This window comes from Eleutherodactylus coqui, chromosome 4 (assembly GCF_035609145.1).
Source record: "Eleutherodactylus coqui strain aEleCoq1 chromosome 4, aEleCoq1.hap1, whole genome shotgun sequence".
Taxonomy (NCBI): domain Eukaryota; kingdom Metazoa; phylum Chordata; class Amphibia; order Anura; family Eleutherodactylidae; genus Eleutherodactylus; species Eleutherodactylus coqui.
This window is the reverse complement of record NC_089840.1, coordinates 2,756,598-2,777,906: the sequence shown is the minus strand read 5'-3', so window position 1 is coordinate 2,777,906 and position 21,309 is coordinate 2,756,598. Positions and strand designations below refer to the sequence as shown.

General features: G+C 50.4%; 1 protein-coding gene across 1 annotated transcript in view; it reads right to left on the bottom strand.

Moving 5' to 3' along the window:
- Positions 1-21,309, bottom strand: part of BRWD1 (bromodomain and WD repeat domain containing 1) — a 123,346-nt gene that overhangs the window by 11,676 nt on the left and 90,361 nt on the right. The window contains exons 28-33 of the mRNA XM_066598957.1: positions 17,375-17,486; positions 17,235-17,296; positions 10,160-10,315; positions 6,682-6,802; positions 6,480-6,605; positions 417-486 (exon numbers count right to left, since the gene is read on the bottom strand). Coding sequence (XP_066455054.1) covers positions 417-486; positions 6,480-6,605; positions 6,682-6,802; positions 10,160-10,315; positions 17,235-17,296; positions 17,375-17,486 — 647 coding nt within the window. The remainder of the gene's footprint in view (positions 1-416; positions 487-6,479; positions 6,606-6,681; positions 6,803-10,159; positions 10,316-17,234; positions 17,297-17,374; positions 17,487-21,309) is intronic.

Here is a 21,309-nt window from a genome sequence, read left to right as displayed (position 1 = left end):
ATGTGAAGCCCCCGGGGGTTTTATATGACATCATAGGGGTTATAGTTTAGTTTTTTACTCACAATAAAACCAAAAAAAAGAGAAAAAAAAAGTCAGTGAAAAAAAAAAGGGGTTAAAAAAAAAATAGCCCTAAATATCACGGAGAAAAACAAAAAACAGCAAAAATAATTTTGTTAGCTAAAATGAAAAAAAATCCAGCAGTTAAACCACCAAATTGGGTGAACTCCCTAAAAAAGCTCTCACCTTTAGGTACAAACAGCTGGGACCTAAATAAGGGAACAAGTCATTAGTGGCCAGGAGCTGCAGCCCTCAGATTCCTGCGATCCGCTAAGACTCATCGCTACGTATAAAAGGGCCACAACTACTTCGATCCACAGAAACAAAACCGCTGGAGCCGAAATGAAGGAGGCGCTTACCGTCCCGTCGGCCGTCTCCTCTCCGTCCGTGGTGGTGCACAGCTCTGTGATGCTGGAGCAGCTGCCGTCCCTGTAACAACAGATCAGTATGTGGGTGGCCGAGTCAGTCGGACCGCATCCTTCGCATTTTTACTCACGGATGGGTTTTTTCTCAGACCAAGAATCGGATAGGAAAAAAAATGTAAAGTTGCGCAGATGTGATTTTCATGGAGGCGCGTCCTGCTGAAAGATGCAGTTTGGCAGGTAAAAATAAGATTTTTGAACTTACCATGGGGGACCCAGCGGGTATAGCTACTGCCTGTAGGAGGCGGTAACTAAGCAAGAGAAGTGTAAGCTCCGCCTCCTGCGGCACCAAGCGGACCAGTTCGCTCTCTTACACTTTTCTATCTGACTTGCTGGCATACAGTTAAAGGAGATGTCCCGCGCCGAAACGGGTTTTTTTTTTTTTAAACCCCCCCCCCGTTCGGCGCGAGACAACCCCGATGCAGGGGTTAAAAAAACCACCCGCACAGCGCTTACCTGAATCCCGGCGGTCCGGCGTCTTCATACTCACCTGCTGAAGATGGCCGCCGGGATCCTCTGTCTTCATGGACCGCAGGGCTTCTGTGCGGTCCATTGCCGATTCCAGCCTCCTGATTGGCTGGAATCGGCACGTGACGGGGCGGAGCTACACGGAGCTACACGGAGCCCCATAGAGAAGAGGAGAAGACCCGGACTGCGCAAGCGCGGCTAATTTGGCCATCGGAGGGCGAAAATTAGTCGGCACCATGGAGACGAGGACGCCAGCAACGGAGCAGGTAAGTATAAAACTTTTTATAACTTCTGTATGGCTCATAATTAATGCACAATGTACATTACAAAGTGCATTATTATGGCCATACAGAAGTGTATAGACCCACTTGCTGCCTCGGGACATCTCCTTTAAAGTGAAACTGTAAACCGTAAACAGTGTAACTTTGTGAACCCCGTGCAACTCCATGAGAACACTCCAGGAAGGGGACCATGGGAAACCGCCTAAACACGCTTCGGGTGCGCGCCGCTTCCTTCAAAGAACGAGGCAAGAAAGAAATTTTATGTGTTAACTTCACAGATCTGATTTTCTTGTCCGTTGCATTTGGGGACACAACTGAGGACCATGGGATGTTCCAGAGCAGCCCTTAAGGGTGGGTAAGAGAAGATTAAGATACATGCGGTTAGTGTATGGCAGTCCGCAAAACCCTTCAACTAAGAGGCGTCAGTGAACGCAAAAATGTGCTCCTGATAACATTTACAAAAGGTGTGCAGAGAAGCCCACGTGGCAACCTGCAGAGCGCTTAAGAGGCACCCACTGCCCGAAGAGAGGAAAGCTCCCTGCCCTGGGCACGATAGGCCTCCACCACTGATCCATCACAAGGGGACAGATTTGGGGGCCACCAAAACATCTCGGGCCATCTGGAATCACAAAGAGGCAATAGTGCCTGAAAGATGGCGTTTTGGAGAGATAGCTTCTCAAGGCTCAAACCAACTCCAATTTAAGGAGAGTGGATTCCCTTGGATTTGTAACGGAGGAACCGAAGGAAGGCAAGACAATGTCGTAATTAATGTGGACAGCCAACACCACCTTAGGTAAAAAGGAGGGAACGGGTTGTAGGACCACCTTGTCCTGATGGAAGATAGTCAATGGTGGTTTGGCCAACAAGGCTGCCAGGTCAGAAACCCTGGAGATTGAAGTAATTGCAACCAGAAAGGCCATCTTACTGTGCAACAGACAAGCTGGGGTGTTGGCAGCGGCTCTACAGGTGAGCCTGCAGCGTGTCCAGTACCAGATTAAGGTTCTACGGCAGGACAGGAGAATGGTATGGAGGAGTGTCACGAGAGACTCCCTGAATGGCTTAAACCAGGGAACGTTGGAAAACAGACAATGGCAATACCTTACCCTTCAAGGAATTACGGTGCAAACCCATGTCCAAACCCTCTTGGAGGAAAGAAAAGACAGGATGGTGAGAGACTCATAAGATGGAAGTAGCATTGTTGACAACAAAGGAAAAACAAAATGTCCAAACACTGAAACTCGGGAAGAGGACGACTTTCTAGCATTTATCATCATTTGCATGATGGGCTCAGCAACGCCACGTGCACTCAGAAGCACAACTTCAACCGCCACGCCGGTAAATGAAGAGTGGACAAACTCGGATGGAAGAGAGGGACTCTAACCCCACCACTCCTCAAGAGGACAGGGTCTGTATAGCCTGAGCTAAAGTGGTGGCATGTGAAGGAGACGCTGAAATTCTGGAGCTGAAGAAAGGATCTGGGGAATGGGCTGAGAATTCTATGGTGTAGCCATAAGAGATGACCCCTCAAACTCAGGCATCTGAAACATGAGCGGACCAGATCTCCCTGAACAGGCAAAGTCATCCGCCCACGCAGGATGGATCAGGGGTGGGCAACCCCTCACGCAGATGATTTTGTGAAAGCGGACTTGGAGAATTGGGGTCAGGGATGCCATGTAGGCCTGTATCTAGAGAGGGTTCACAGATAAACCTGCCCGCCTGGCCTACTTCATGTCTGCGGATTCTTCCTGAGGAAAGCCAGAAAAAAAATGCCCTGATGTGGTAGGCAAACATAGGCCAAAGTACCAAACCCACAGCCTCAAAGGAAGCTTTGGTGAGGGATTCTAGCTTTTCGTCCCGTACGTCCTTAATGGACAAAGCATCAGCCATAGGCAAGATGGTGTTTTTTATCAACAGGACACTACAGGAGCCACTACTTGTGAAGACGAACACTTCACGGAGATCCTCTGGAAAGGGATACATGACCAGGCTTAGGCTTGGTAAAGCTTTTGTCTGAAAGGTTCCATTCCCTGGGTAAATTGCCTTTGAATTCTGTATGGGAAGGGAAGACTGTCAGGGACTGACAGCTTCTGTGGATGCAGTTGGCAGCTGATCCTTCACCTCAAGGGTCTCCCTCCCCCCACTATAAGGCTATTGGACAGAGAGGAGAGCTTAGAGGCCTGTTACTCATCTAGATTAGAGTCCGAATGAGACCCAAAAGGTTCACCCTCAGAGGGAAGAGACTAACACGGTGCCTCGTACTGTGGACTAGTTGTAGAGCGCTCTTATATGTGCCGGCCGTATGGATAGTGCAGGAGGAGCAAAGCACTTACCCCATCTAAAGCTGGTGTGGAAGCGGACCTGGAATGACGATGACACTTGAGGAATAAGGAGCTCGTCAGGTGCACTACCGATCCCAGCCATAGCAGATAGCAAGGCGCTCATGTAGACCGGAAACAAAACAGGACCTGAGGGCGGGTTTCATAGCAGAGGAGGGCCGAAGCCAATAAGAGAAGGAAATGCTGGTGCCAAGAAGGGCACTGGAAGAAGGGCAGGAAGCCCCCATTGGGCAAAGAGGGAAATGAGCCCGCTCTCACTGGTAGTGCCCCTTAGTAGTCCGCAGCTGAAGCCTAGATATAGGGTCTAGAGGTTGGTAAGTGCTGCGCATACAACGGCTGATATTTCCCACCCCCAGAAATACCCAGTAGGAGGAAGCTCTCCCGGCATTCTGCACAGTAGAAGTTGTGTCAGGAGTAAGAAGGAGGGCAAGGTCCCCCTACCCACCAAAGAGGCATGCTCCTAGGGCAGAAAGGAGTTGTGCACAGAACGGTGGGAGTGGTGGAGGGAAAGAAGAAAAGGAAAGAGGGAGAAGGTAGGATATTTATCTTAAAGTCCAGCTCCCGGTCTCCAGCAGTATACCCCCATTGCTTGTCTGCCTTTGAGAAATGAGGGAGTGCTCCAATGTGAGGGTCACTATAGCTGGAGATCCTCCTTGTCTTGTGCAGGTTGGGTTGTGAACAAGAGGTTAAAATCCAGTCTGTTCGCCCTCGTCGGTGGGGTAAAGAGGCCATGTAGTCCCATAGTCAGGTACAACTGAAGACCAATCAAAAAAAGAAGGGTCTGCCTGCTATGGATACCAAGCTAAAACTGGTTAGCTTGGTGCCTGCAGGGTGGGTATAGGTGGTAGGAGGAGCTAACACTTTCTCCTTAGCGCCCGCCTCCTAGTGGCAGCAGCTATACCTGCGGTACAAACTGTGTTCCCCCCAATGCAATGGAGAAATTGCATTTTAACGAGTGTGATAGTTTGTTGGACTGATATCGCAGTCTCCAATGTGAATGCGGCCTAAGGCTAAAGGGCACACCTAGGTGGTTTCAGGGCGTGTGTTCATGTATTCTACGGACAGCACTCAGTGCCATTACAGCCCAGGAAGCTACAAACAATTTTTCACATAGACAGAGGGTCCACTTTAAAAAGAAACTCATGGCAGGCCTTAATTATTCCAGTCTGTTTTTACACACCAGAGCAGGACATGTGACGTCTACATGTGTAGATTCCGTGACAAGACACGTGTCCGTGTGGCTCTTCTTTGGCCACGTGCTTCCAGCTTTCAAGGCAAGTCTGAATGCTTTGGTTTTGTTGCCAAGTTTCCCTTCAATTTCCAGACGGGGGCACTAAAGTCACAAACCCTTTCACTGCCGGGACAAGTTCACAAGCACAGAAAACCTGAATTAAATATTCGCAGATCCTGATATACTTTCCAATGAAGACGTTGTGAAAACCTTTTGCTGTTTTGAGCTGCCGAGTCCGGGCTCCATTCCTCTGCAAAAGAACACCCACTGCCGGCTAAAATACTGAGGAAGGGGCACAACGGCCGCGAAACGCGTCTATTATATGCTGGATTCATTCTTAATAAAAACAGCGAAGTTGAGCTCAAAAACACGTCTCGTGCCTCCGAGTTAAATGGGACTGCGCCGACAACCACATTTATCTCATGTACTTGCATGTCCCCCTGGGAAGGTGTGACGTTTGGTGGATCGGCTGCACCTCTCAGACTCCTCAAGAATGGATTAATCTCAACCCCATATATAGAATAAGGGAGGAGAAAAACAAAACTACATTTTCAATCCAAAGCCTCAGCATACAGATCGGCTCGGCTCCCTCTTCTCTTTTCATCTTTCATTTCCCAGGAAATACAGCCGGCCGCATTCTGGTGCTTCAAGGGCGATCTCAGTTGTCCCAATCAGACGCTCATCAAGTCCACAATGTGGTTCTGCTGTGGATTGTGTGTCTGTCGCTCCATAACCCATTCCGGGGTTCGCAGGGTACCTCTGGACACGACCTGCAGGCACTCCAGTGCTAGCGGTCGGGACGCCCTTCTCCTCTCCAGCTCTCGGGATTGAGTTGCTGACCAATAGCAGCACTCACTGGTGAAGAAGTGCACTGCGGGGAGTTGGGTGATGCAGCCGCCCTAGCAGTGAAGCATCAGTAACGGAGGAGCGGGTGCGGCTACTTGCACACAGACCATGCGTCTGCCTGATTTTCAGACTGTAAAAGCGGACAGAAATAGCAGCCATTCATTAGACTGCATAGATGGAAATGCCAATAAAAAGAAAGATTCACAAATATACATAAATGTGTGTGGATATATGAGAGCGAGACACAGAGAGAGACACAGAGAGAGAGAGAGAGACAGACACAGAGAGAGAGAGACACAGAGAGAGAGAGACAGTGATAGAGACAGTGATAGAGACAGTGATAGAGACAGTGATAGAGACAGTGATCGAGACAGAGAGAGAGAGTGATCGAGACAGAGAGAGAGAGTGATCGAGACAGAGAGAGAGAGTGATCGAGACAGAGAGAGTGATCGAGACAGAGAGAGTGATCGAGACAGAGAGAGTGATCGAGACAGAGAGAGTGATCGAGACAGAGAGAGTGATCGAGACAGAGAGAGTGATCGAGACAGAGAGAGTGATCGAGACAGAGAGAGTGATCGAGACAGAGAGAGTGATCGAGACAGAGAGAGAGTGATAGAGCAGCATGTCCAATTCTTGGTAACATTCTGTGTGCATGCAGCCCCAGGCAGTAATGGCCGCTCGATTTGTAGCCATAACCTGCTGGGTGGAAGCGGTGCAAACAGCTCATATCTGGAGTTCACTCTGCTATCCCCCTGTAACTGCAGCAGCCCCATCCCCCGGGGGCAGGAAGTGCCGAGGGGCCCCGCCTCATTGTGGGGACGTCGACGACTCCTCTTACATGATGAACTTCACCAACAAGTCTGTGATCATCTTCGCGGACTTGGTGATCTTGCTGCCCGGTTCATTGAAGGTCCTGGCATTGTTTTCGATACGTCGGACTTCCCAGATCAGCGCAGAAGCCCTCCTGTAGTAAGAGAAGTGGGAACATTCAGAAGGCCTGCAGACGTCCACATGTGACGCCCGCAGCTGCGGCTGCTTACCGGTAGAAGCGATTGACCAGCCTCATCCGCACCGTGCTGAGGTCCGTGGGGTAAGCGATGATCATGCAGTACGATGGGTAGACCGTCAAGTCTACGGGGGCAGCAAAGGGGTCCGCCGTGTCTGCCACACAAAGTGCAATGTTAGAAAGCTGGAAACTTACCCCAAACAAGCCTGGCGCTGCGAGCCACAACTCAGAGGGGATCGGGAAGGTCTCGTCCGGCTGGCTGCACAGAAATCCCTGAACCTCTACTACAAGTCACAGCGGCAGCGCTAAGCTGGCAAAGACCAGCGGCCGCTTACGGTTGGTTTCCTGGAGGATACGCCGGACTGCCACAGACAGGTGGCGATCTCACTGAGAGGCACTCCTGTGCCCTGCTCTTCCGTTACTGCAGGGGGCGCTTCTCCTCCCCGCAGCGACATGACTATGAAGGCAGCACCCGCTGAGGATGCGCGGTCAGCCATCCATTCACTGCAATAGGGCTGATGGAAATATCCGCACTGACAGTGAATGGAGCGCGACCAGCACTACAGGCAGAGTCCTCCCCTGCAGGGGGCGCAGTAACCCCACAGAGAGGACAACTGGGGACATGGGACCCCGATCTCAGCAGTGAGTCCCCTACCGATCAAGCAAGCCATGGTGTGGCATTCCTGCAGATGGAGGATAACTTGTAACGGGACCGGATCACCAAATGGGTTTTATTAATTAAAACCAAACATTTTTCTATTTTTATTTTTGGGATTTTTTTATTCTGCCGTCTGCAAACGATTCTGGGGGCGGCCGGCTGTCCTGAGCTGCATTTAACATCATTTGGAGAGGCTTTACAGCAGCTTCATGGGCCACTCACACAATGGACAGGAGGGGACCCGTTCACTTGTATGGGAGAAGAGGGGAGGAGGTGAGCTGTGACAACAAGTATTAGGCTTAGTGGTCCAGTGTGAAGGGAGCTGGAGGAGGTGAGCTGTGACTATTGTGAATGGTGGATCCTGTGTTATCTATATATAGGTGTCTCCTCTCAGTGTAATCCTTTCTGTACAGGGAGGGGAGGAGGTGAGCTGTGACTATTGTGAATGGTGGATCCTGTGTTATCTATATATAGGTGTCACCTCTCAGTGTAATCCTGTCTGTACAGGGAGAGGAGGAGGTGAGCTGTGACTATTGTGAATGGTGGACCCCGTGTTATCTATTTATAGGTGTCTCCTCTTAGTGTAATGCTTTCTGTACAGGGAGGGGAGGAAGTGAGCTGTGACTATTGTGAATGGTCGGTCCTGTATTATCTATATATAGGTGTCTCCTCTCAGTGTAATCCTGCCTGTACAGGGAGGGGAGGAGGTGAGCTGTGACTATTGTGAATGGTGGTTCCTGTGTTATCTATACATAGGTGTCTCCTCTCAGTGTAATCCTGTCTGTGCAGGGAGGGGAGGAGGGGAGCTGTGACTATTCTGAATGGTGGATCCTGTGTTATCTATATATAAATGTCTCCCCTTAGTGTAATACTGCCTGTACAGGGAGGAGAGGAGGTGAGCTGTGACTATTGTGAATGGTGGTCCTGTGTTATCTATATGTAGGTGTCTCCTCTCAGTATAATCCTACCTGTACAGGGAGGGGAGGGAGGAGGGGGGAGGTGAGCTGTGACTATTGTGAATGGCGGCTCCTGTGTTATCTGTGTCTCTTCTCAGTGTAATCCTGCATGTGCAGGGAGGGGAGGAGGTGAGCTGTGACTATTGTGAATAGTGGGTCCTGTGTTATCTACATATAGGTGTCTCCTCTCAGTGTAATCCTGTCTGTACAGGGAGGGGAGGAGGTGAGCTGTGACTATTGTGAATGATGGATCCTGTGTTATCTATATATAATCCGGCCTGTACAGGGAGGGGAGGAGGGGAGCTGTGACTATTGTGAATGGTGGATCCTGTGTTATCTATATATAATCCTGCCTGTACAGGGAGGGGAGGTGGTGAGCTGTGACTATTGTGAATGGTGGGTCCTGTATTATCTATATATAGGTGTCACCTCTCAGTGTAATCCTGCCTGTACAGGGAGAGGAGGAGGTGAGCTGTGACTATTGTGAATGGTGGATCCTGTGTTATCTGTATACACGGGGGGGGGGGGGGGGGCACTAAAGACTTACATATGTTTAAGATTAAAATGTGATCTCTAAAATGTCATTTTCTGATGACAGATTCTTTTACGAATTGTGCGCAAACAGGTCTGTGTGACGGAAGCCCCGGGGCGACCAGAATGCACTGCAGTTATGTTGGAAGCTAATGTAACCCCCGCCTGGGGTGAAATCTGCTGCAAGACCAACTTAGTATAGCGCCCCCTCATGGCTAAAAGCTTGTGTAGCGTTGGCGCTGCTGCAGACCTCGGCCGGCTGTTACCCGATCATAGAGGCTATATACTCTCCAGGATGCAACAGCTCAGTGACGACTACAAGCGGATGTCTACCTAACACAAACGTGGGCCCTGTGATGAGCCAGTCTGGTCAGACAAGCCAAGGGGTCCGCAACAGACCGAAGCAGGCAGGGGCTCTGATGCATCCCAGGGGTCCGCCGACAGTCGGCCAGAGGGTGGGGGGCATTCACATCTTAGGCCTCGTGTCCATGGGGAAAATCAGATCGGCTGCGGATGCCCTGTAATTGCCTTTTATTTTTCATGCTGGAGGCCAATGTAGCCCTGTGCTCTGAGCGCCGCACGCCTGATCCGCACCTACATGGAGCGTGGCCATTTTTTTTCATGCTCCAGAAATTTTTTAGTTCACTTTTAAATACCATCCGCGGGTATTTAACTACCTGCGGGTTCCAATGCATCCCTATGGGGCGCGGACCCCCGTGCCTGCACCACACCCGACGCCTCCCAGACCCCCGTGCCTGCACCACACCCGATGCCCCCCAGACCCCCGTGCCTGCACTACACCCGACGCCCCCCTACAGACCCCCGTGCCTGCACCACACCCGACGCCTCCCAGACCCCCGTGCCTGCACCACACCCGACGCCTCCCAGACCCCCGTGCCTGCACCACACCCGACGCCTCCCAGACCCCCGTGCCTGCACCACACCCGACGCCTCCCAGACCCCCGTGCCTGCACCACACCCGACGCCTCCCAGACCCCCGTGCCTGCACCACACCCGACGCCTCCCAGACCCCCGTGCCTGCACCACACCCGACGCCTCCCAGACCCCCGTGCCTGCACCACACCCGACGCCTCCCAGACCCCCGTGCCTGCACCACACCCGACGCCCCCCTACAGACCCCCGTGCCTGCACCACACCCGACGCCCCCCAGACCCCCGTGCCTGCACCACACCTGACGCCCCCCAGACCCCCGTGCCTGCACCACACCCGACGCCTCCCAGACCCCCGTGCCTGCACCACACCCGATGCCCCCCAGACCCCTGTGCCTGCACCACACCCGATGCCCCCCAGACCCTCATGCATGCACCACACTGGGTGCCCCCCCAGACCCTCATTCAGCATCTCACCTTGATTAAGGAGCTGATCGATGCCACAGATAATTCGCTCACATTCGCTGTCTTGGTCTCCGCTCCCCCATTCGCCCTCCTGGGGGCAGTACAACAGGGTGTCCCGCTCCTCCTCCGTTATGGAGATACTGGTTCCGGGTTCTTCAGGTGGAACGACTACAAAGCAGTAAGTGATAAAGCATGCCGTCAGTAAGCACCTTTAACCCCTTGGTGACTCGGCCCATCTTGGACACCTAAAGGTGCCATTTTTGGGGGATTTTTTCATTGCCACAGCTTTCTCATGTCGGTCGTCACCCCCGGAGGAGGGATGTTTCTGCCGAAGTTTTTATTGGCACTTTTTTGGGAATTTGAGACACATTGTAGAACTTAAACCATTTTTGGAAGGCAGAGAGAAAGCAAAGCCTCAGTGCCGATGTACAATGATCGTTCCCAGCTGATCCTGTAGATGTGCGCCCTCTACTGGCTACAGTAATACCTGATGCAGCTTCCACCTCTCGGGCTCTTCCTCAGGCCAAACCTTGGTTTTCATCATGCCATGTGACTCATGCACCAGAAATGAGGATTTTTTCCCGCCATCTCTCGGTGCGTCTTGTTTCTACGGCGCACAAACGGCAACAGAAACGACCCGATACCTTTATACTACGGCTCGGTGCGATTACGGCCATGCTTATATAGTGGTTTGGGGGGGGGGAGGGGGGGTTGCTGTACTTTTTTTTTTCCCCAAGACATTTAATTTTTTATTATTCTCTGCGTGAAGAACTTCATTCCCCCTCGGCAGCGGCGCGGGGCTCATTATTTGTGGGACGTCCTGTAGTTTGCATTAGTACCACTTTGGAATACGCACGACTCACAGCGTAAAGATCGCGTTCCTTATGTCTGACGATGTTCGTCGTGCGCGGTAAATGCCAGGAAAAACTTCATGCCGGATTGAAGAACACAGAAGACTTGCCAGCGCCAGTCCTGATGAAGCACCGGCCGGGGGCCGTGTCCCCAAAGAGCGTGGCCAGACTTTACAGCAACAAAACTCCTGTTTTCTCGTCTGTCACTGGGGACACAGAAGACCTCGGGACGCTCTACAGCAGAACCCAAGGGGAAGGGGCAAGAAAATGCAATTTTTGTGACCAGCCTGTTCCTGGCGGCGGCTGGCAAGAGGCCCGACCGGCGGCGGCTAGCTACCAAGAGGCCCGACCGGCGGCGGCTAGCTACCAAGAGGCCCGACCGGCGGCGGCTAGCTACCAAGAGGCCCGACCGGCGGCGGGCAGCTAGCTCAGCGGCGGCGCCTAGCTACCAAGAGGCCCGACCGGCGGCGGCAGCTAGCAAGAGGCCCGACCACCGCCGGCAGCTAGCAAGAGGCCCGACCACCGCCGGCAGCTAGCAAGAGGCCCGACCACCGCCGGCAGCTAGCAAGAGGCCCGACCACCGCCGGCAGCTAGCAAGAGGCCCGACCACCGCCGGCAGCTAGCAAGAGGCCCGACCACCGCCGGCAGCTAGCAAGAGGCCCGACCACCGCCGGCAGTTAGCAAGAGGCCCAACCGCCGCCGCCAGCAAGAGCTTTTTGTAGGACACAGCAATGTGAAGGCTAGAAGCATTCCCGTTGCTAGGAAGGTAGAAAAAGGCGATCGACAAGAAAGCGCTGGCAAATTAGTAGAGGGGGTGGAGAGGCTGTCCCTGCAGGGGCAAAAGAAACGGGCAAGAAGGGCGAAAAGAAACATGCTGTGTGCGAGTAGTTTGCCACCGTCAAAAAGGGCAAACTACTATCCTGGGAAAGCGGCGGGCAGAAAAAAGTTACATAGTGAATCTCTCTGGCATTATAATGGAGGGTCACGAAGACTGCAGAAGCAGCAGTTATAGATCCCGCAGATAGCATGGCTGACCTATAAGGGGCCTATTGCTCCGGACTGAGGACAGGAACGCAAGTGATTATATACCATGCATATCAGAGGCCAGCAGTAACATTTATTCCCACTATCTGAATGGGAGGGGGGGGGGGGGGTAGTACCGTTCTTAGCCTCTAGTAGGCGGTGAGCTCAGACACTGAGCCTAGCAGTAAGATATCTGCACCTCCTAAAGAGGGAGGTAATGGTGCTGCCTTACACTACAATGTAGACAATAGCTGTAAAACGGCATCTGTACAGACGCTAAAATGGCGGGGCGCAAGCAGTCGTTGTGATTACGCCCCCAACCTGACGTTTCATGACTCTGCTCTAGTGAATAAACATACATGAGAAATAATGCGGCTGCTGCTGCTGGTCAGGATTGTATGGACATGTGCCATCGGAGTGATGCCTGTTCATCATCCAGGTCAGCACTTGAAAGTTAGCCTTCACAGTGACTTATCTCTGGGAGAGAACGCCGAACATGTTGACACAGGAACTGGAGGAGATGCCGATGCAGGCAAGCTAGAAAATCACCTCACAGGAGGAGGCCTAGCCCATTTCTGGGACCTGCCACTCGAGACAACGAGTATTGCCCAACATTCTGCGATTGACAGTTTAATAAGGTCTGACAGCATCGCAAGAGCGCGCCAATTCTAGTTCAGCACTTGACAAGGGCTACACAGGAGCAGTGTCTGAGTGGTTCACCGGTGGCCTGTCTTAAAGGGGTTGTCCCGCGCCGAAACTGGGTTTTTTTTTTTTCAACCCCCCCCCCCCCCCCCCCCCCCCCCCGTTCAGCGCGAGACAACCCCGATGCAGGGACATAAAAAAAAAACGGCTCAGCGCTTACCTTAATCCCCGCACTCCGGTGACTTCTATACTTACTGGCTGAAGATGGCCGCCGGGATCCTCTTCCTCTGTGGACCACAGCTCTTCTGTGCGGTCCATTGCCGATTCCAGCCTCCTGACTGGCTGGAATCGGCACGTGACGGGGCGGAGCTACACGGAGCCCCATTGAAGAAAGCAGAAGACCCGGACTGCGCAAGCGCATCTAATTTGGCCATTCGACCATTTTAGACGGCGAAAATTAGACGGCTCCATGGGAACGAGGACGCCAGCAGCGGAGCAGGTAAGTGAAAAACTTTTTATAACTTCTGTATGGCTCATAATTAATGCACGATGTACATTACAAAGTGCATTAATATGGCCATACAGAAGTGTATAGACCCACTTGCTGCCGCGGGACAACCCCTTTAAGGAAAGAAAATTGTGGCATAATGGCTCAGACTGCCCACATGGGAATTTGGTACTTCTAGAATAGTAGAGTTGGAAGGGACCTCCAGGGTCATCGGGTCCGACCCCCTGCTCAATGCAGGATTTACTAAATCATCCCAGATATTTGTCCAGCCTTTGTTTGAACACTTCCATTGAAGGAGAGCTCCCCACGTCCCGTGACAACCTGTTCCACTCATTGATCCCCCTCACTGTCTAATATCTAATCTGTGTCGCCTCCCTTTCAGTTTCATCCCATTGCTTCTAGTCTTTCCTTGTACAGATGAGAATAGGGCTGATCCCTCTGCACTATGACAGCCCTTCAGATATTTGTAGACAGCTATTAAGTCTCCTCTCAGCCTTCTCTTCTGCTAAACATTCCCAGATCCTTTACCCGTTCCTCATAGGACATGATTTGCAGACCGCTCACCATCTTGGTAACTCTTCTCTGAACTTGCTCCTGTTTGTCGATGTCTTTTTTAAAGTGGGGTGCCCAGAACTGGACCCAGTATTCCAGATGAGGTCTGACTAAGGATGAGTAGAGGGGATAATGACCTCACGTGATCTAGACTCTATGCTTCTTTTAATACATCCCAGAATTGTTTGCCTTTTTGGCTGCTGCATCACATTATTGACTCATGTTCAGTCTATGATCTATTAGAATACCCAAGTCTTTTTCACATGTGCTGCTGCTTAGCCCAATTCCTCCCATTCTGTTTGTGCTTTCTTCATTTTTCTTGCCCAGATGTAGGACTTTCATTTCTCCTTGTTAAATACCATTCTGTTAGTCGCCGCCCACTGTACAAGCTTTTCTAGATCTTTTTGAATCCTCTCTCTCTTCCCTAGTGTTAGCTATCCCTCCTAGCTTTGTGTCATCGGCAGATTTGATAAGTTTCCCATCGATTCCCTCCTTCAGATCATCTATAACAATGTTGGCCAACACTGGGCCCAGGACAGAGCCTTGTGGTCCCCACTTGATACATTCTTCCACTTGGATGTGCAGCCATTTATGACCACTCTCTGAGTACGATCACGCAGCCAGTTGTGAATCCACCTAACAGTTGCCTTGTCAATTCAATATTTGGTAATTTTTTCAATAAGTATGGTATGAGATACTTTGTCAAATGCTTTACTAAAGCCAAGATATACTATATGCACCGCATTTCCTTGATTAACCCAGTCGGTGATTCTGTCATAGAAGGAAATTAGATTAGTCTGACATGACTTGTTTGTTACAAACCCATGCTGGCTCTGGTTAATTACTCCATTCCCATCCAAGCACTTGCATACACCCTGTTTAAATAATCTGTTAAAAAATATTTCCCGGTATTGAAGTCAGGCTCACAGGCCTGTAGTTTCCTGGATATCTACTTTATGCCCTTTTTTAAAGATAGGGACAACATTTGCTCTTTTTTAATCACCTAGGACTTCTCCTGTTTTCCAAAAATTTTCACAGATAATTGCGAGTGGTTCAGCAATTACCTCCGCTGCTTCCTTTAGTATCCTAGGATGTAATTCATCTGGACCTTGAGACTTGGGTTCATGTAAGTTAGCTAAGTGTTCCCTCACCATCTCTCTGCATATAGATAGCCTGCATTCTTTTATTCCCCCAATAGCACAGGGAAGATCAGTTGATGTTACATTTACTTTCTGAGAGAAAACAGATAAAATAGGATGTAAATGTTCGGTGTTCTAAACATAATTTTTTAACCAATTCACCATTTTCATCCTGTAAACATTCTATAGCATAGTTGGCTCTTTTACTTTTGACCTCCAACTCCTTTTTTATTGCTTTTGGCCTCTCTTACAAGCCTCTATTCATTATTAGCTTTATCTTTTCTGACACTTGCCCTACAGTTTCTGCAGACCCCATTATATTCTTCTTTAGATATCCCCCCTCTTTCCATTTGATAAACATATTTTTCTCCCTCTTTAACATGTGTACAAGTTCTGTGTTCATCCATCCAGGTCTCTTTAAATGCTTCCCATTCTTCCTTCTTTTAGGGATTGGTAATGATTGTGCTTTGAGAAACTCATTCCACAATATTTCCCAACCTTCTTGGACATTTCTGTCCTTAAAGGGGTTGTCCCGCGGCAGCAAGTGGGGTTCAGCACTTCTGTATGGCCATATTAATGCACTTTGTAATGTACATCGTGCATTAAATATGAGCCATACAGAAGTTATACACTTACCCCCTCCGTTGCTGGCGTCCCCGTCTCCATGGATCCGTCCAATTCTGCTGTCTTCTGGCGTTTTTAGACACGCTTGCGCAGTCCGTGCTTCTGCCTGGTGAATGGGGCCGCTCGTGCCGGAGAGCTGGTCACCGCGTCATCGTAGTTGCGCCCCGTCACGTGTGCCGATTCCAGCCAATCAGGAGGCTGGAATCGGCAATGGACCGCACAGAGCCCACGGTGCACCATGGGAAAAGACCCGCGGTGCACCATGGGAGAAAACCGCAGTGCATCCCTGGGAAAGGACCGGCGGCCATCTTAGGGAGAAGATTTTTATAACTTCATATTTCGTCGGATCAGTGAGTAGCAAGCGGTTTAAAAACCGCTTTAAATTGCTATTTTATGCCAGGGGGGGTGACAGGGGGAATGGGGTAAGGTAAAATTTTGATGTTTGCCACGAGACAACCCCTTTAAGAACATCCAGCCATTAGATTCTTCGTACTGCAGCGAGAACACGCAATGTATGTGGCTCTGGCTAGGCCTTTTGTGGAGCCTGCAGCTACAGAATTGGACATGATGCCAAAAGGCCTGTGGACAGTAGTCAGAGCGACTTGTAAATGGCCTATTGCTAGAGGCACTGAAGGAGGAGCAACAGAGAAGGGTCGTTAGCCGCCCAGCAGAGTTTACCTGGTCTGGAGTGGTTCTTGAACTGCTAGTTAGGGGCACCACTGGTCTCAGCAGAAAGTATGCAAGGAGGAAGAAGTAGGGGCGGTAGGCGGTCTATATTGAAGATGTAGGAACCGATAGGGTATTCAGTACTGGGCAGACTGGAGGAGAATAGGCAGAAGGGCCCTCACCATGCCAGAAGGAGGTGTGAATGGACCGCAACATCATTGCCCACGTTACCTAAAGTGCCACGGCTAGGCGAAAGCCAGAGCTTCAGTTAGTCGTTAAGGAAGGCCAGAAAAATGCCATGGAGGTCCGCAGACAAGTGCAAATGTGAGGTTGATGGTCTCCTACAAGTTCTTGGCAGCGCTGTGTTACAGCCTTCATGAGCAGGCCACTAGCAGGCGGCGAAAAAAATGGGCCGACTGGTGAAAGACCCAGGAGAAGCCATCCCCCAGCCACTTCAGAGTGGGAACGAAGCAGCAGGATGCTTGCAGCGAAAGACAAGCAAGGAAGTAGTGCATGGAGCCGACTCCTTGAGGTATGTGCCAGGAAAAGGGTGCTCAGGACAATAGAGGTCCTTATGGGATAGGGAAGCTGAAAGCACAGAGGAGGGGGTGGTATTGCCGATGGCGGTGGTAGCGACGGAGAGAGCAAGTCAACTTACCTGGCGAAGTAATACTCCCCTATCAGCCCTGGATTGTAGATCCCTGGGACGTTAGTGCACGCCTCTGTGCTCGCCTGCCTTTGTGTAACGTTAACCGTGCCACCTTGCCTTCTAAGGGTTTGTACTGACAGACTAGTTAACTCCAGCCAGTTTGCCCTCCTTAGTGGGGTAACAGGGTGAGTTCAGTGCCAGCCCTGTATTCAAAGATCCAGAATGGTTAACAATTAAGGATCGGTAATGGAGAGGCTTGCCCCCTATGGACACCAAGCCAAAACTAATCAGCTTGGTGCCTGCAGGAAGGGTACAGATGATAGGAGGAGCCTCCACTTTTTTTTACCGTAGTGTCCGCCTCCTAGTGGCAATGTAACAAACAAATGAAGTATTAGATAACTCAGAAAAATTTGACTCTCCAACTAGGACGTACTATTATCGGGGATGGCATCCATGTCCCAGGGACTCAGCTTCTCAGTCTCTCCATTATCCCACCTGCGAAGAGATGTGTAAAGTGTATTAATAGGTGCACTGAGAGGTTTTTGTGGATGACACGGGACTCCTTGCTCTTACTTCACAGTGTAGCACTGGAACAGGCTGTCTGGATATTCAGATTGATACGGCTCTTGTCCGATAACCATTCCAAACCACCAAGCGTCATCTATTATAGAGCGGAAGCGGTCACCTACACCAGGAGTGAAAGACACAGCCTTAATAATATCCTTATACTAGCTGCATGGGTAGAACTCCAGATTCACAGTCACCCATATGATGGCACACAACATTTTACAAAACAATGCCAGCAACTCATGCTGCCATGTGTCCTACGCTGTTTGTGCCATGCCCCGTGGTGGCAGCGGCCTCTACCTCTTCCATAGGCTGACTAGTTGGCCAGCTGTATAAAACGCTCTGATCTTCCCTTTATATCTCCTGCACCGGTCTCTCTAAAACTGCCAATTTTACTCTGCTTTTTCTATCCTTTCCTCTCCTTCCTCCTTAGTCCCCTGCAGTAGGAGGGGTTGAGCTATAGTCCATGGGCTGTAGTTTTATACTTTTTGGGTGCATATACGAGATGGCCAATACTATAGAGTCTGTGAGAGGTGGAGGCCAAAAGGTCCTTCAACACTGTTCTCTGCCTGCTTAAAGCTGTAAGTTATTCCAAGACTTTAACTACCGGCAACCTACCCTGAGGAGAAGTCATCAGTAGTTTATTAACAGAGATCCCCGTCTATCAGCTGATCATTTATTCCGCTGTCAGTGCAGCGGGTCGGATGTCATAAGCCGAAGTGTATGAGTCGGCTTCACTCTCATTGAAATCAAAGGGATTGCTCTGCTTCTATTACACTTCTGGCTCCTCATTGCAGTCAGGGTCGGACATGCCGTTCTGACCACAATGAGGAGCCAATAGGAGGCAGGGCTCTGTTTCGATTCAATGGGAGTGAAGCTGGCTCTCACACTTCTGCCCCGATCACTTGTCCTCTGCACGGACATCAGGCCAAACAATCAGCTGATCGGTAGGGATCCTGAGCAGCAGTCCTTCGTTGATCAACTACCGATGACTTGTCTTAAAGTTCTGAAATACCTCTTAACCCTTTGCAATCCAATATTAGATTCAGGGTTTCCTAGGGGGTTCTCTCTTCCTGCCATTATACAATGACGCCATCTGCTGGCTAGAGACAGTGCTGCGGTATGGGACATGCTGGAGAGGCCCCCAACAACAGAGCGGCCAGTAATCTACAGTAAGAATACCCTGCTGGATGTCTTCCGACATCGGAGCTGTACAGCCTTCAAATCAAAATCTCTTTAAAAGTCAGACAGTGGATTGGAAATGGTTAAAATCCATTAAATCATGTGACCTTCCTGGACGGTCCTTAAACATGTATGTGATTTAAATCATGTAGAGTCAGGCATATCAATAGGGTTAATTCCTTACAGTAATAACCCCAAGAGTAAGCCAGTTCATCAGAGGGATGTCTGGAGTCCCAGTCCAGAAGAGTGCATGCCTGGGGGATGGAAAGCCAAATGTGCCACAGAGACAACCAAGCAGAAGACCCCACCCATAAGCGAGTGTCACAGCCACGCACGGTCTCGTCTGCCCCGAACCATAAAACTGCATGGCAGGAGCCCGTAGATGTGCGTGTATTACATTCTGAATTTTATGTTCCTTCATCCCTTCCTATGACATTTTTCTCCTATGAGGTGACTTATGAGTGTAGTTAAAAGGAACTTGATACATTGTCCAAGACATCCAAGCCATTCGCTCCCGTCGTCTTCTCCCTTGTTTTGAGCCTACTTTATCTCATACTACTGTGGGCCCCAGGAGATCCGCTCTATCCCTCCTCTTTCTCACTGTCATATGTCTGGTTATCAAACAACTAGCTGCCGCAGGAACCTCCCCCCACCATTTGCGCATATAGGACCACCTGGAATGTGGCAACCATGAGTCCCAGCATGTCCTTGTAGATGGAGACTGGAGTCTGACAGCAGAAGGTGGACGCATTGCTGGAGAAGCGTGAGCCAGTCTCTTGAAGTTCTTTCACCTGAACAGCCTCGAAGAATAGGCTGAGAAAAGTGAGCAGACACGATGGGGCTGGATTGGACTTCAGAATCAACGATCCACCCGAAGCACCTCAGAGTTGTTGAGGGTCTCCTCAATGTTCCTGAGGGATGCTGTCTTAATCAGTTTGCCATCCAGATAAGGAATTGCTACTATCCCTGTGGAATGAATAAGCGCCACAACAGCTGAGAGGACCCTTATGAACACTCATGGAGCCGTTGCTAGGTCCAATGGCAAGGCGATGAATTGGAAAGGAGCCAACAGAAGAGCAAACCAAAGAAAAAGCTGGTGGAGCAGGCAAATCAGGATGTTGAGATAGACATTCACCTGGATCCATACAAGCAATCATCGCTCTGACGAGGTTCATACTAAAATTACACTTTGACGTAGAGACGCAGGAGCTTCAGACTTATGGCCGAGCGAACCGATCCATCCTTTCTGGGAATAAACAGGTTAAAGTAAAATCTGGTAAACAGTTTGCGAGAAGGAACTGATACGATGACACCTCATATCTAGAATGACTTGAAGGTACTGGTAGGGTCTGGCTAGATCTGATGGTGGAGAAGCGCTCTGGCAGTGTATAACGAAAATATCGCGTACCCCGAAGAGACGATCTCACACACCCAGGAATCAGCCCACGTCCCTGAATAGCAGGAGGCGGACCCCCAGCCTAGACGGCATGGTGTAAACCACCTTTCATGCGGACAACTTCGCCGAGGAGAACTTTGTTGGATGCAGTTTTTTAGCAATCCTGAGGCGACTGGCCCAACACCAAAGGATGAGGACTGGAGCAACAAAAAGAAGGAAAAGGCCTCTTCCTCTTGGCAGTGCACTGTAGAACGGACTTGTATAATGGAAGAGGAGAACTTTTTCCATGTGTTGCATCAGAAACAAACCTCGTCTAGGCTGCTGCCGTGAAGGAAAAAACAGTTGGACTTTTGGGAGATGAAATCTGCTTACCGATACTCCAGCCACAAAGTGCGGCGAATTGCCACAGAAAGTGGGGAGGAACATGCTAGTAGCCTGCCAGCAATCCAGTAGGCCTGACAAAAGGAACTTGCCTGCTCTGGAGAACCGAAGGGTGAGCTCAGCTAACTCCTCCTGGGGAGCAGCGGATAGGATGCCTCGGAACGCCCATGCGGATTGGAAGAGTGCCGACACGGTCGTCCCATAAGAGGATCTGATGAAGGATTCCAACAGTTTATAGTGCTGGTCCTTGAAAGATGAAGCATCTTCCAGGGGCAAGGTAGTGTGTATGGATGGGCGAGACCCTGGAGCATCCTCCGTAGGTGAGGAAAGCCATCCTTTTAAATCAATCCCTAAGGGAATAGATACATTACGTCCAAGCATTCGAAAAAGCCTTAATCAGGGAACTGACAACTCTTCGGCCATGACCTGCTCAAATTCCGCACGAGTGGAGAATGTCTAGGATGTGGAGGGAGAAGGAATCTGATGTGGCACGTTAAGCTTGTCTTGCACATGTATCTCTTAAACCATCTCTATGAAAGGGTCTACCATAGCGGAGACTTTGGAAGAGTGTTCCTCATCTAAGGAAGAGTTGGTGTCTGATATTTTGCCCTTGGAGTGGGAGCTGCCCCTGAAAGGATTGCAGGCGGTGTATGACCGTGTGACCTTGGGGACCGTTGACATTTTGAGGTCCTGCCTTCTGGTAGGAACGATTCCACAGCATGAGACCATATATAGTTGGGTTCTGGCTGGAGGTCCTGCCCAGCATCTCCACAACCGCTACTGAGAGGGAGCATGTCCATTTGGGTTTAGGGCCCTGTAAGGGCACAGCGGCGAATGTCCCTGGGACAGGTTCACCGACTGGTCTGGGAAGCAGGCCGCTCATGCAAAGAGGCTCATGCTGACCACATGAGAATTTGGGGTAACAATGGGAGCAAGCAAAGTGTGTCGCAATGGCCGTGCACCACTTCCTAGGTTCCCCCCT